At 42.6% G+C, this 13,471-nt stretch overlaps 1 protein-coding gene across 3 annotated transcripts in view; it reads right to left on the bottom strand.

Moving 5' to 3' along the window:
• Window positions 1-13,471, bottom strand: part of LOC101466330 (lamin-A) — a 39,620-nt gene that overhangs the window by 21,522 nt on the left and 4,627 nt on the right. The window contains exons 1-3 of one of the 3 annotated variants that reach the window (XM_004573548.5): window positions 12,364-12,800; window positions 11,963-12,177; window positions 10,115-10,494 (exon numbers count right to left, since the gene is read on the bottom strand). In XM_004573548.5, the coding sequence (XP_004573605.2) occupies window positions 10,115-10,449 (335 nt within the window). In that variant the 5' untranslated portion in view covers window positions 10,450-10,494; window positions 11,963-12,177; window positions 12,364-12,800. Of the gene's footprint in view, window positions 1-10,114; window positions 10,495-10,755; window positions 10,853-11,962; window positions 12,178-12,363; window positions 12,801-13,471 lie in introns of those variants that run through there. The other 2 variants (XM_004573549.6, XM_004573550.5) reach the window with 2 other exon arrangements.

Raw genomic sequence — 13,471 nt, 5'->3', positions numbered from 1 at the left:
TTCTGCCCCTTGCTTTCAGGGGTTTTTGCAGCCATCATTAAACAAAAAGCTAAATAGATCTTAAGATAAGATTACGAAGAAGCGTTCATGTTCTTTACTATTCAGCGCTTCCTGTTAATCAGACCTGTTAGACGTGTGAATTCCAAGTAAAAAAAAAATTAATAAAATCACAGCAGTCCTCCTTCATTAGCTTGCAGGCATTCTGACAACAGGTTAAAGTGCTTTGACTAAACAAGACTATCCTGCTGCTTCACAAGACTTCTTGCAACAAGTCGATCAAACACTTTATTGCATCCAGCCCGAACTGTGCGACAGTTATCATCCGGCTGAGTCCCATTTTAAGTAAAAAGAAAAAAGTCTCAGCCTCATATAGGCATCAAGTTGTAACAGCAGGCTGTTTCTAGTTGCTTCTCCAGCTGCACTGACTTACAACGAAAACGCCAGAAACAGCTATCGTTAGCTTTGAGCTAAATAAAACCCATGTGGACTTAATGAGTCAGGGTTCTGTAGCTTGTGCTAGCGTTTAAGCGGGTAAAAAAAGAAAGAATTTATTCTTGGAGTAAAACCAAGTTGAGGTTGTGGGACGAGTCTAGCGACTGGGTGCTCTCACGCAAAACAGTAAGAGGCTGGTACCGGCGGACAGGAAACACAGGAGCGCTCGCTGTGAGTGTGCAACAGATCAAAGTGACAGAAAAGGAAGAAAAGGCGGGTTTGCTTCAGGAAGACTCAAGTAGTGCCAGGTGAGCTCTAAAAAACAACTCTGCTTCCAGTGATTGTGTAAACTCTGATGCTAGCAAGCCACACCCATGTGCCACAAGTTACAAAACACAAACCAAAACATGCAAACTATTTCCCAGTTTGCCAGAATCGTGTTTGTAAAAAAAAAATTTAACGGCCACTTCTGTCACACGCAACAATGCAAAAGCAGTTCACACATACGGAACACAATTAATGATACTTTTAAATGAAACTGGTCAGCTTCTTGAACAATAAGAGCACTGCAAGCTAAGATAAACAAAATCAAGATGGCAAAGCTTGGCTTCCAGTCAGTCCTGAGTCCTAATAAACAAACGCAGCAGTTAATGCAGAACATATGAGCCTGATAGTTGAACGAGATCCCTCACAAACTCAGTGCCCTGCTTAGATTATACAGCACAACTGCTCCAATTTATGTCAGAGAAAATGAGATTTTACAGGTCTGGAAACTGAAGCATTGTTACATAAGTAACCAGGTGGGAATGGAACGGTGCAGGATGAAGAGCGGCCACTCAGTCTACGTCCCAACGGGAAAGTCTTTGGGCAGAGAGAGAAAGCGAGCTAGAGACACAAAGACACAGAGAGAGAGCGAGAGACTCTTTGGTGTCCCACCATCTTAAAGCGATTTAGCCTGTCCATGTGTGAGTGACTCATCGAGGGTTTGGCTGCCTCTGCAGGCTCTGTGGAAACTTTCATTCTATAAACATCACTAAAACACACAGAGTACGACAGCCTGCCAAAATCTCAGTTTGGTACCAAGTTCTGGTCCACTGAAGTCCAAGGCCGAGTCTCTCATTACTCGCACACCAATAAAGCCAGCAGAGAGCTGTGTAGAGCGCCGTTCAGCACATTTACAGGCCTACTGCATCTGTTTTCCATCACAAAGTATTCTGCGAGGGCCCGAGAGAACAAAACACCACCAGCACTCACAAGCTTCATCTGCAGAATATCTGCATCAGAAAAAATGCAAATTTTCAAGAAGTTTGTCACTTTTCTGATCTATGCGATTACACATTTATGGGATTTTCCTACTTCTCAAATGAAAAGTTATGAAGCTTCATATCAGGGATTTGGGAGACTAATGATTTCACTGCTAAAGCATAAAATATGGTTTTGTCAAAGTCGCTGGCACTGCGTAGCTGTCCCTTCACTTCAGCCCACAACACACTAGACTTGGCAGTACTGGGATGCTCATAAATACTCGTCAGCATCACGTTTAAATGCAGGACAAAAGGGTAATGTTGTAACAGGCCGTATTTGAAACCAAACCAAGATCTTTCCGCAAAGAAACCATTCAGTTTTTAGTGCCTCAACCAAATCAGACTGAGTCAAAAAAAGCAAAACAGGAAGTGTGGCTGTAAACAACCACACCTACAAACTCTACTCGGGGCTCTTTAAGCCTCTAAAGGTGACTTATTATGCTCATTTCCAGCGACGTGTTTTCACTCTTCTGCTTTGCATCATTCACAGTTCAAACTAATCGTGTTTATCATTATACTTGGTGCAGGTCCTCAGCCAAGCCGTTTTAGCTCTCTTCCCCTTTTAAGGGCATGCTTCCTTTATACCAACCTTCATCTGATTGGCTGCCCCTCACAAATACAAGATCTGAAACGTAAGAGTGAAGCTAATGTGCTCTGTGTCTAATATGACCACATCAGAGATATCCCATCTCTGCTGAAACGGAGTGTTTCGATTATTTCTGGCTCAGCGTTACTCACACATACACTGAGCTCATTATTTGACACTTTGGTCAGCATGTCTATACACCAGTGTAACAGTCAACATGACAGAAACACAAAGGATCCCAAGTTTTCTTTTTCCAATTTATGAAAAAAAAAAAAAAAACACTTTAGATTAATCAATAAGGGAAAGTGTAAATTATTGGCAGAGCTGACGTTTCTCCTGCTTTTTATGTGCAACTTTTCCCTGAGTGTGTAAATATGACAGAGCTGAATATAGACTTTAAATGTTTACAGCTAAATATAAAAAGCAAGTCAAACACACAGGATTAACCATAGTTTAAAGTATTCTTGATTAATCAAACTAAAAGATAAAACACAAATCTCTTAATCTAAAGCAAGTAAAATGAATCAAAAGCTACTCCTGCTGTTTGAAGTCAGCTTAAATGGAAATGCCCCTCAACGACTACGTCTCTTTAGGACAGCTCAGGTATAAATGAGTTATGACTCTCGGGCATTTTTGGGGCGTCTTCAGAGCTGTGACACAGCGACACAAAGAGCTGCATGATCCAATTTACATCCCTGCTGGAAGACACCCAAAATCCTGGACTGCTCTCCGAGCTCTTATCTGCCCGGCATGACTCAGTGTGACAGACGATTGTCCGCTGTCACGTAATACAAGCTGAGATCATCACAAGGGAACGCAGGGCTTCCCCTTCGAGGCAGCCAGAAGAACAGAGGAGGATGTGATCAAACGACATGAGAAAAGATATCGAGCAGTGAAATCTGCTGCGGGTGCTGGATGGTGGTCCGCTGCCCGCTTCTGGCCTTAATACAGCGGAAAACCTTTCGTATTTTTTTTGAAAAAAAGGTTTCTGGAGAGATGGATTTGAGAATTAAATGCATTTATATTCTTTTATATGACGAGTTAAAATGTCTGCTGTAACAAAAGGTCCACTGATGCAGTGATTACTGAAGCTCATGATGGAGATGGTTTGTAATGGCAGCTGCGATGGTGTAATGGTGATGCACTCAATTATGAATGAAGAGGTCAGACCTCGTGCTTCTCTCTTTGTGTCCAGACACATTCGAGAACTCCAAAATGGGTTTTTCCCGAAATTTAAATAGTGACATGAGCATCAAACCCTTTTAAAAAATAAAATAATCCTGCTCTAACCTAATAACAGCACATTAATGGCATTCATTATTAACTAGTCTCCATAATCAGTCTTTAAGAGGTTGGGAGGGGAATTTTGGGTCTTATTATAATTTTCAATTTTATCCTTTGTCTTTTGGTAAAAGCCCAGTTTTAAATTACTGCAAACAGAAATGTTTAAAGCATTTGATGGTTTTTGTTTTGGGGTTTTTTATATTACACTGTGCATTTTCAAACCTTTCAAACATTTTTCTTAGCTGAACATTTTAGAGATTGCAAGGAACATTGAGAAAATATATATAGAGAAAAATCAGCCGCAACATCCACATTTTTAATATTTAAATCATTTAAAGTAACGATAATAAAGAAAATATAGTAAAGATGAAAGAAATAAAAGAACTTTCTGTATTTTTGAAAGGATTTGTCATTTTTCTTAATTTTTATTTTGAGAATAAAGTCAAAAATGTTGAGAAAGGAAAACTGCTGTGTTCAACACATCACCGACTGGCTTCATTCTCTACTTGTTAATGAAAAATATGATTTAATGATGATTTTTTTTATTAGGTTTGACTATAAAATCAAAATAAAACTTATTCTCCACATTTAATTCTTAGAATCAAATAAAAAAAATACATCTTCCACCGCACGAGCCTCCTGACAGGCTCCTGCTCATTCAGCAAACCAATAGTTTAATGATGGTGTTTCAAGCAGACAACTAAAGAAATTAAAGGCCCTGAAAGGCTGAATGATCTGGAACAGATGCTCTTTTCCATTTTAGGAAGGAACTTTTCCAGCAAACATTTTATCTCAACAAAGCTGACAGGAGCAGCTTGAATGGATCCTCCTGTTACACATCATCACCCATTAATAGAGCGGATGTATAACACGTTACCTTAGCGACAGGTTTAGAATTTACCCCGAGATAAATATAGAAACTTTACTCACGCGAACTCAAGCTGTGACTAATATTAGACGGCTTCCTATGACGTCCGATACTTGAGCGGGCTCCCCCTTTCACTTCTCGTTTTCTCCTCACAGGAGAGAGTTTGGTCAGATATTGAAAAGCTTCTGTTTATCACACTGTTGTTGCTCAGGGTGCTGGCATGTACTGTGCAGCTATGTGACATGTTGCACAGGGGGAAACAACAGCGCCGGACTGCAGTAAATACAGCTTTGAATCTAAATGAAGCGTAACAAGGAAATTTAGTTTATCAGAAAATAAACAAACGCCTAAAACTGACCATAAACATAACAAATGTCTGAAACATGCGCAAGTCATAGTTCATAATACAGTAGGCAAATTGTAAAAGAAAGTATTCACAGTTGAGGAAATGGGATGTGTGATGTGATAAGTGCATTTCCTGCAGTGCAGTCTGATAGCCGTTCTGTCATAGTTGCACTCAACATTGCACATCAGTCCATGAATGCAGTGTTAGTGCATCTGCTGCATCTTTGTATTGTACTGCCTTTCAGTCTGCAGCTGCTCCTAGACGTGCTCAGCCACGTCTGCTACAGTATATTTAATTGGTTTTTGTACCGTTTCAACAGACTGCAGAAGAAAAAAAGAAGTCTGAGCGCTTCATCAGTGTCTGCCACACCTTCACGCACATCGTTCAGACAGGTGGGGCAAACTCCTCCATGGAAAATCCCTGCTTTGTGTCTGATCCTGAAAAAGGACTTAGCTATTTACTTTCAAATGCTGCACTGGTGTCTGAGCAGCTCAAAGTTGAGTGTTTTAAAACGTCTGTTAAAAATGGCTGCTGGTTATGCTGGCATAATGCTACAGCTACAATCACAACACTCAAGCCTGTGCATGCAGAGTCAGTGCATTTATTTATTATTTTTTCTAGTTTAATTTCTTTCCTCCACACTTGGATTTACTTTTCATTTCCATTTCACTCCACACTAAAACCAAAGGACACGCCCAGAGATCCTGTGTTAATGCTATTATGTTGGGACAATATTAGGTGGTGTTTCTTTAGTGTCGTGGCTGATGGGTGAATATAAACCTTACATCATTACAGTTGACAGTATTTAAAGTTGTTTCCATATAAACACTGAAAAACGGTTTTGTTGGCTGTAATAACTTCTCCTGCTCTTACAGCAATACAGGAGAAGAGCCTTCGTATTGTGGTGAGTAATCATTAGTAAATATGAGCTTTATATGAGGTTTCATTCACTTAAGTTTAAATCCACAGTACAAAATTCCCTCTTTGTGTTTTCCTGCAGCAGACCAAAGACCTGACGCTTCAACTTAACTCAGAGCCTTCTGCTGTTCAGTGTTAAAACACAATTCCAGTGTTTGTCTTGTCAGTTTCCACTTGAATGGCATTCTGAAGCAATCTTTTAATGGATAATCGAAGTTCAAGGGGATAATCGTGGATATCTAACCTCAGGGTCGATGACTGTATTTTGTTGCCCCTGTGAAACACTTTGTACTGTGGATTTTGAGAGGTCGTCTATAAATAAAGAGCTTATTATATAAATGCTTAGATTAGTGTAGTTTGCATAGCAGCACAAAGCTAAAATAAAACGTAATATGATGACCAATAATTCCTTTATCAGCCTGGTTAAGGATTAAAAATGACCCTGCAATAACACCCGCAGTGCTCCAAGTATTCAATGAAAAAGACCTTGACAGTAACGTGTCTCCTCTTTAGTGTAGCTTTGCCTGGTTTTCAAACCTGAGCCATTTCAAGTGGCTCCAGGCTTTAAGTTTAGACCCGTTTTAAAATTTCCCTCACACCTGCTTTTCACCACAATTTTAAATTATATATGAGAGAGGTTGTCGTTCTGACCCCTTGTTGCTTCGCTTCAGGGGATGAAAGCATGTGTCCCCTGCGGTTGTTCTGCATACAAAGGCGTGTGTGTGTCTGCCTTTGGGCTGAACAGGCGTGTCCTGTCAGCCGAACTGCACTGAAGGCTCCACCTGTTGCTGTGTCATGTTTGGCAGCAACAAGCAAGGACACCAGCGAAAAGTCAACACATTGTGAGACTTAACAGCCGCATGTTCGTTCTGCTGCTGCTGTCGCCGCCTGACGCTCAGCCCAGCAGCGTCACAGCAGCCCGTCGGTGTGTATTAATAAAGCCGACTTCCCGTCACAGAGAGTCCACTCAGCCCATTCCAGAGGCCTTGAAAAAAGGCTCTGAGTCACAACCCCGTCACACAGCCGAACCAAGGCTCCCACAGCACCATGGAAACCAAACAGCAAACACGCCACTTAAAGTCTAGCAGATAAAGGCAGCTCAAGCCGGACTGAGTGACTCCAGCACACATGCATCAAAATAATCTGCCTCCTTAGGAAAGTAAAACTGCTGTGGGAGCCGTGGTTGCTCCTGCAGGCAAGAAGCACCGTGATAAGGCAAAGACTGCTGAATGCAATATGTATTAAGCTGATGAGCTTAGGACCACTCAAAGAAAGGTAAGCCACACTAAAGACGCATTTCTCGCAGAGTTATGGATCTTATATTACCGCTGCTGTGGAGGTTAGCCGATTGATTTGTGTGCTTATTTTTCCTTTTAGCAGGATTTTTTAAAAACTTAAGAAGGGACTTGTGTGAAACGTTTCAACAGGACCCAGCCGAGACCTGATGTGCTCCCAAACTTTGGGAGTTTATATGGAACTGGATTCAGAAAAACTTGCATTTGTAGACATATTTCTACAAACATACATCAAATAAAAATAAGGGAAAAAAGGGAGACACACATCAGAAAATCATTGATGTAGATATTCTACTAGACTCAAGGACACCAGTCACGCATGGTGTGGAGGAAACTTTCAGCCTTGTTCTTGTTTCTCTTTGCAGTGAGCCGGCAGCTCAGGCCACACCCACAGTCACACTGTTTCATAGTTCAGATCAGTGTTGGTCAAGTTACTTGGAAAAAGTAATCAGTAACTAATTACTTCCCTGAAAAAGCAATCCCGTTACTTTTCTGATTACTTATTTTCAAAAGTAATTAGTTACTTTTGACGCTAATGTTTTTGTCACTTTTTATGGACTCAAACTCAAAGTAAGGTCAGTACTTCCACGCTTTAAATGTTGCACGCTCATACGCTCTCCCGCACTCCATATATTATCCATTGTTGATCTGCACACAGCTGTTGCCACGAACGTCGCACTCGCTTACGTCACTGTCATGAGACATTCTCGCAAAAAAAAAAAAACAAACAAAACCCACGGCTTTAGTAACACAGTAACGCAGCGTGCTTACAGGAAAGTAACAGTAATCCAATTACCTTTTTTTTTCCCCAATAGTAATCCCTTACTTTACTCGTTACTTGAAAAAGTAATCTGATTACATCTCTGGTTCAGATGCAATAAAACGTCAAGTCTTTGAAAAGGAAGCAATTAGCAACTAATCAGATCAAAGAGTCATTAAATTTGTGGACTCACTCACACACACACTCACACACACACACACCTATTTTATTCCTGAAAAAATGATTTTGGTTTGAGGAACAATCAGGAAACAAAGTGCTGACTGTAAAGAATTAGAGTGCAGCGAGTCGGTATTTTGCATTTTCTCTTTCTCTAACATGAACTTTGCTGCCAACACATTCCTGGGCAGCACTGCTGGCCGAGTCTGATCTGCCGACAGACTCCCCCAACATCTGAAGACGCGCAGACATTCAGTAAGGCACCGAGTCGGAAATTTTGTGGACTCGGGCGACTTACAGGGGGAAAAAATCTGCTCACAATCCTAATAGCTCCTCAGCTAGCTGAAGCTGTTAGAGCTGCTTGATAATGTGGCCTCGGCTCCAACACTCCTCCAATAACACCAGCCTGCATGCCAAGCTACACACAGGGTTTCCTCTAAATGTTGTTTTCAAATAATGAATGCAGCGTCAACCACCTACTGTAATGGAACCGTTTCCATTCCGCTTCCTAACCTCATTTAGATGTAGTGACGAATGCTGTAGCCTAGCTTGATTAGTATCTGGGAACAAGCAGCCATGGATACCGTTTGCTCAATGCATCATTGTAAATATGACACAATGCTAAATAATATACCAATATGTACAGAAAACTCTTCATTTTAGTACAGAGTTGTGTAAGTTTTGAAATAATGACTCCCTCTCATGTGCCTCACAGTGGTTTGGTTCATTGTCCACCATTCCTCCTGTGCTTTGAAAGTTTCAAATAAAGGATGAATGACAGACATGCGTGTTCTTCACTTCCACCACGCAACAGAATTTAACAAAACAAAACAAAAACAGTAAAATTAGACTGCATTTTCATTCAATTTCATGCTTCAGTACGAACTCAATTCACAAATGCCAAAACTCTAAAGTCTTCATGCACCTGTGCAAAGTAATCTCGCCGTGTGTAAAGCTGTGAGTCGACATTCTGTCACGGGGACAGTGATTCCAGCTCAGCAGAGCAGGCTGTGTTCAGCCTGTTTGCCTGGAGGTGTGTCCTTTCCTTCAACGGGGACTGAAGTGACATGACTGCACCTGAAAACTGACAAACTCAGGAATGACATTTACAACCCTGATGTTGGATCTGGCTGCACATCTCACACCGCATTCCACAGACGACAGGGTGTTGCACCTCCTCAGCTGTTCATGCAACACAGGGTGTGAATTCAAAGTATTGCAGCACAAAAGTTAAAATCACAGCAGCTGCATCCACACGTTCACATCACATTCACTGTAGTTTAACCAGCTGCTACGAGACACACCGACAGGGTTTGAAGACATATTTTAAAAGAAGACAAACCTGCGCTGGCTGACGCTCAGCAGTAACAACGCCAGGGAATCCTTAACGCGTCCCCATATAACAATCTGGTTCATCGTTTTTTACAGCACCACAAAGTAAAAATTGCTGACCTATAATCTGAAAAGCATCATTCTTATGCAGCAGGAGGAATACGAGAACATATCAAAGTTACTGTGGAATCACTTGGCAGAAAGTCAGGGAATTCCCCCACACAGATCCCACACAACGGCAGATAAACGTTACATCATCAGTGTGCTGCTGCTTGAAAGATTTATGGATCATTCCCAGTGGTTCCCCTGACTCTGAAGCAAAACTGCATCAGTGTTTGTTTTCATCTGTCCTCTGAAGAGAAATGACACATGCACAAAATCATCAGTGTGTGCTTCTGATATGTTAACTTATTTACACATGAAATAAGTTACAGTGTAGTTTACATCCACAATGTGATGTCAGTACAATAGCAACTGTCTGATAAATGGGTGTAGCTATCCCGACCAGCTGGTTTTTGAACATTTGTTTTGAAGGTTGCATTTTAGCATTTATTTTTGGTCCTTCTTGGATCTGACTAACAAGGACTCTGCATGCTCAGATGTTAGTAACAAAGTAGGCATTTATTCCCACAACAAGCGTGATGCTGTATCAAATAGGACTTAAAATCAGCGACTGGGAACATAAACAACAGGGAAAAAAGTGAGGGCATGTTCTCATAGACTTCTATACAACTGGACCAATTCTTGAAACCAGGGCAGTCGCCCCCTCCTGGCTATTAGGAAGAAAGTCCACGCCCATTTGCTCTTCTTACCTGGCTTTGAGCTCTTTGTGCTCCTCCTTGATCTTGCTGAGCTCCAGCTGCAGGCGTGCTCGCTCCTTGGCCACCTGGTCGAGAGTCTTGCGGGCATCCGCCAGCTCAGTCTCATAGGCCGTCTTGATGCCCGACAGATCACGGGTGACCGAGGACTCAGACTCGCTGATGCGCAACCGCAGCCCGGCGTTCTCCGACTCCAAGGAGCGCACCTTGTCGATGTACACGGCCAGCCGGTCGTTGAGGTTGCACAGCTCCTCCTTCTCCTGCAGCCTGGTGATGCGGGCCGGAGAGACGGCGCTGCGGCTGGTGCGTTTTTGGCTCGGGGTTTCCATGGTAATAATGGCTCAGCAAGAGACGCAGATGGGGTGAGTCACTGGCTGTGGGAGAGGAGGAAGACTTAATGAGAAGAGTATCAAGGTTGCCTTCCACAGAAACACACTGCACTGATTTAATGGCTGAATCACAAGTTAAACTTTAACTGAGGTGAAAGCGAAGAAAGGCTCCAGTCTTGCACCACAGTGATTCTTATCTGTCCGCCTCCAGTCCTCCGTCTGCTCACAGATTTGTTTTATTAACTCGTTTTGATTTTTTTGGGAAGCATATGCTAAAAAAGATAATGCTGAACTTATCACAGCTACCTTTTCACTTGTTTCCTGCTCCCTTTTACATTCATGTCGATATTTCCAAAACAAACTAACCCACTGTGATAACCTCACCGTCCGCTCTGCTTCAGCTACATTAAACTGCTGTAGGTGCTGTTAAACCACTTTACGCAGCTTGCTCAACACATTTCCCACAAAGACCAACCCACATACCTTTTGCAAGGCTGTAAACACTCTCATAATTACAGTGAAAATATGCAGTTGTAACCAGGGACACTAAAACAAGGCATTACCATGCTGCTCTGCCATCCACAGAGACTCTGGTAAAAAATGCTTTTATTTGTTTAGAGATCAGAATGTTCAGTGGTGATCATTTTGCCCACAGCCACTAGCAACAGCGCTCAATATAATTCCAAAGTGTTGACTCATAATCTAAACGATTGCTGCAGGATGCCCTGATATGGACAAGTATCCATCCTAATATGAGGAGTGTTACATCGAAACCTTAAAAGCTTCAGAGCTTACAGTTCACTGGAAAAGTATACAAAATGAATTAAAATAAAAATGCATGGAAGCAAGCCACACCCACACACAAATAAATACATACATATATAAGAGAATTTTACAAACGAAACACGCAAAGGGAGAAGCTCTACAAATCAAATTATGAGGCTTTGACGAAACTTCTCAACGAGACTTATCAGCACTGTTATCAGTAACTGTGGCCAAACAGGTGAGACTGAAAACTACTCTACTTGTCAGCAGTTGCTCCACTCACAGCCTAACAAGCCTGTCCCACCAAATGGCGGGAATGGGCTCTCCAGATTGGAGTGGGTGGACACACCAAACTCTTCCATCCATCCCCTCTCGCTCATTACCAAAAGTGCACGCGAGAACATGCACGTGGGTGGGATGCATGCACACGCCCACAGGAGCACACACTTACGAGTACTCTCTCTGGACTGACTTTGAATAAATGAAGCATCATTTCAGCTTCCAAAAGCAGCTCCTGAGCATTAACAGGTGCTGTCTGATGTTCAGCTCTTCAGCCACTGAAACGAGCTACAACTTTGACAAAGTTATGCCTCAGAAAAGGAAAATGAAAGCAGCTTTCAGCTGACTGAACGAGTTTAACCAGCTCAAAATGACAAGTATACTAGAAGCACAGACAGCAGCAGTGTCAGTGAGACATAAAGAAAAAGCCTCACAGGAGACAAACATGAGGAAACTCTCTGAAGCTTACCTTAGCTGTGTGAGAGCCTTTTGACTGCAGCCTGCTGAAGGGTGTAAAAGTGCGAGCACAGGATCTTTCTGGAAGTTTATCTGCTGGTTTCAGTGCCTCAGATGATCGCAGTCCCAGATCTGTTGAAGAATGCTGTCTGCTGGTGGGTGTGTGCTCCTTTGGCTCGTGCCCTGGACTGCTTTCGTAGCCGAAGCTCACTGCACATGTACCTACCGCTGAAGAGGGAGACGGGGCGGGAGCACAAGAGAGAAGAGGGTGGGGTAGCGAGGAGGAGTCAGGCTAGGACAGACTGTGTGTGTGTGCATGCAGAAAGCAGCTGCTGAGCTTTATCTCGCTCTGCACTGGCCCTATCTTTTCCTTTCTCTTTTCCCCTCACACTGAGCCCTCGCAGACACACTGACCTCAGCAGTTGGTGCAAGTGGTCTGTCAATAAAACGCTGCGACACTGATGATACCGAGCAGCTCCCAGGTGGGTGAAAGTGTGTGAATGTGCGGATTACACCCTGCTCCTCCCTGCTGATTTGAAGAACACATTCTTTCAAGCTGAAAGGCCAAAGACATGAATGAAGAATTCCAGTTCCATCAAGAAATCCTGCTGCAGAACGACGCAGAGGTGACCTTGAGCCCTTGTAACGCACCATAAACACAGGCAATGAAACTAATCCAGAGTACATGCATATGATTCATCACCTTTGTCCACAGTTCTCGTTTTACCCATGGCAGAAAAATAGCCTTTCAGCAAGGTTATCCAAAGGATTAAAGGAGGAAAACGTCCAGGGAATTCTCATATTATAACCCCAGATGATAAGAGAATAATTCCCAAAAGGCATCTTGACAAGCTAAAAGTCTGACACTCAATCCGGAGCTCATCTGGACTTATATTTGTTTCGGCGGGGTGGAGTTAATGGTACCACAGGTCCAATCAAGCTCTGATATTTTCTGTGTGTCTCTGTGGGTGCACACATCTTCTCACCATGGAAATAAACGTTTGTCCATTCATGTGTGCGTCTGTGTATGCGCATGTGGTTAGACGGGGGCAAGACAGCACCTCTGTTTTTGGGCATGGGGCAGGTCCAGTAGCTAAGGGAGTATCCCGGCTACAGCGCGGCCTTCCAGTGGAAAGCAGCCGTCAGAGTCTGAGTCACACGTCCCTGCTACAAACAGCTCACATTTTTAGCCCTTCTTTCCTTTAACCCTTTTTCTTTCTCTTTCTCTTCATCATCATGTCCACATTTCAAGTTTTTCAGCTCTCATGTTTCCATGGAAGTCACACAAAGATAGGAATGCATGGTTGGCAGCCCAGATAGCTTTTCAGTAAGACTCTTTTCTCAAGGGCACAAACAATAATAGCATTTCTCATTTAAAATGCCATCACATGGAAACATGATGACAGCAAAGCACCCCGAAGCAGAAAAAGGTCCTAACTGGAATTTCTTTTCACCATACCAGAACAAATCTGGAGATGGGTGACTGATAAGCACTTACAATTTCAAAATCTTACAAAATTCT

This window comes from Maylandia zebra, linkage group LG1 (assembly GCF_041146795.1).
Source record: "Maylandia zebra isolate NMK-2024a linkage group LG1, Mzebra_GT3a, whole genome shotgun sequence".
Classification (NCBI taxonomy): Eukaryota; Metazoa; Chordata; class Actinopteri; order Cichliformes; family Cichlidae; genus Maylandia; species Maylandia zebra.
This window is presented reverse-complemented; position numbering and strand designations above follow the sequence as displayed.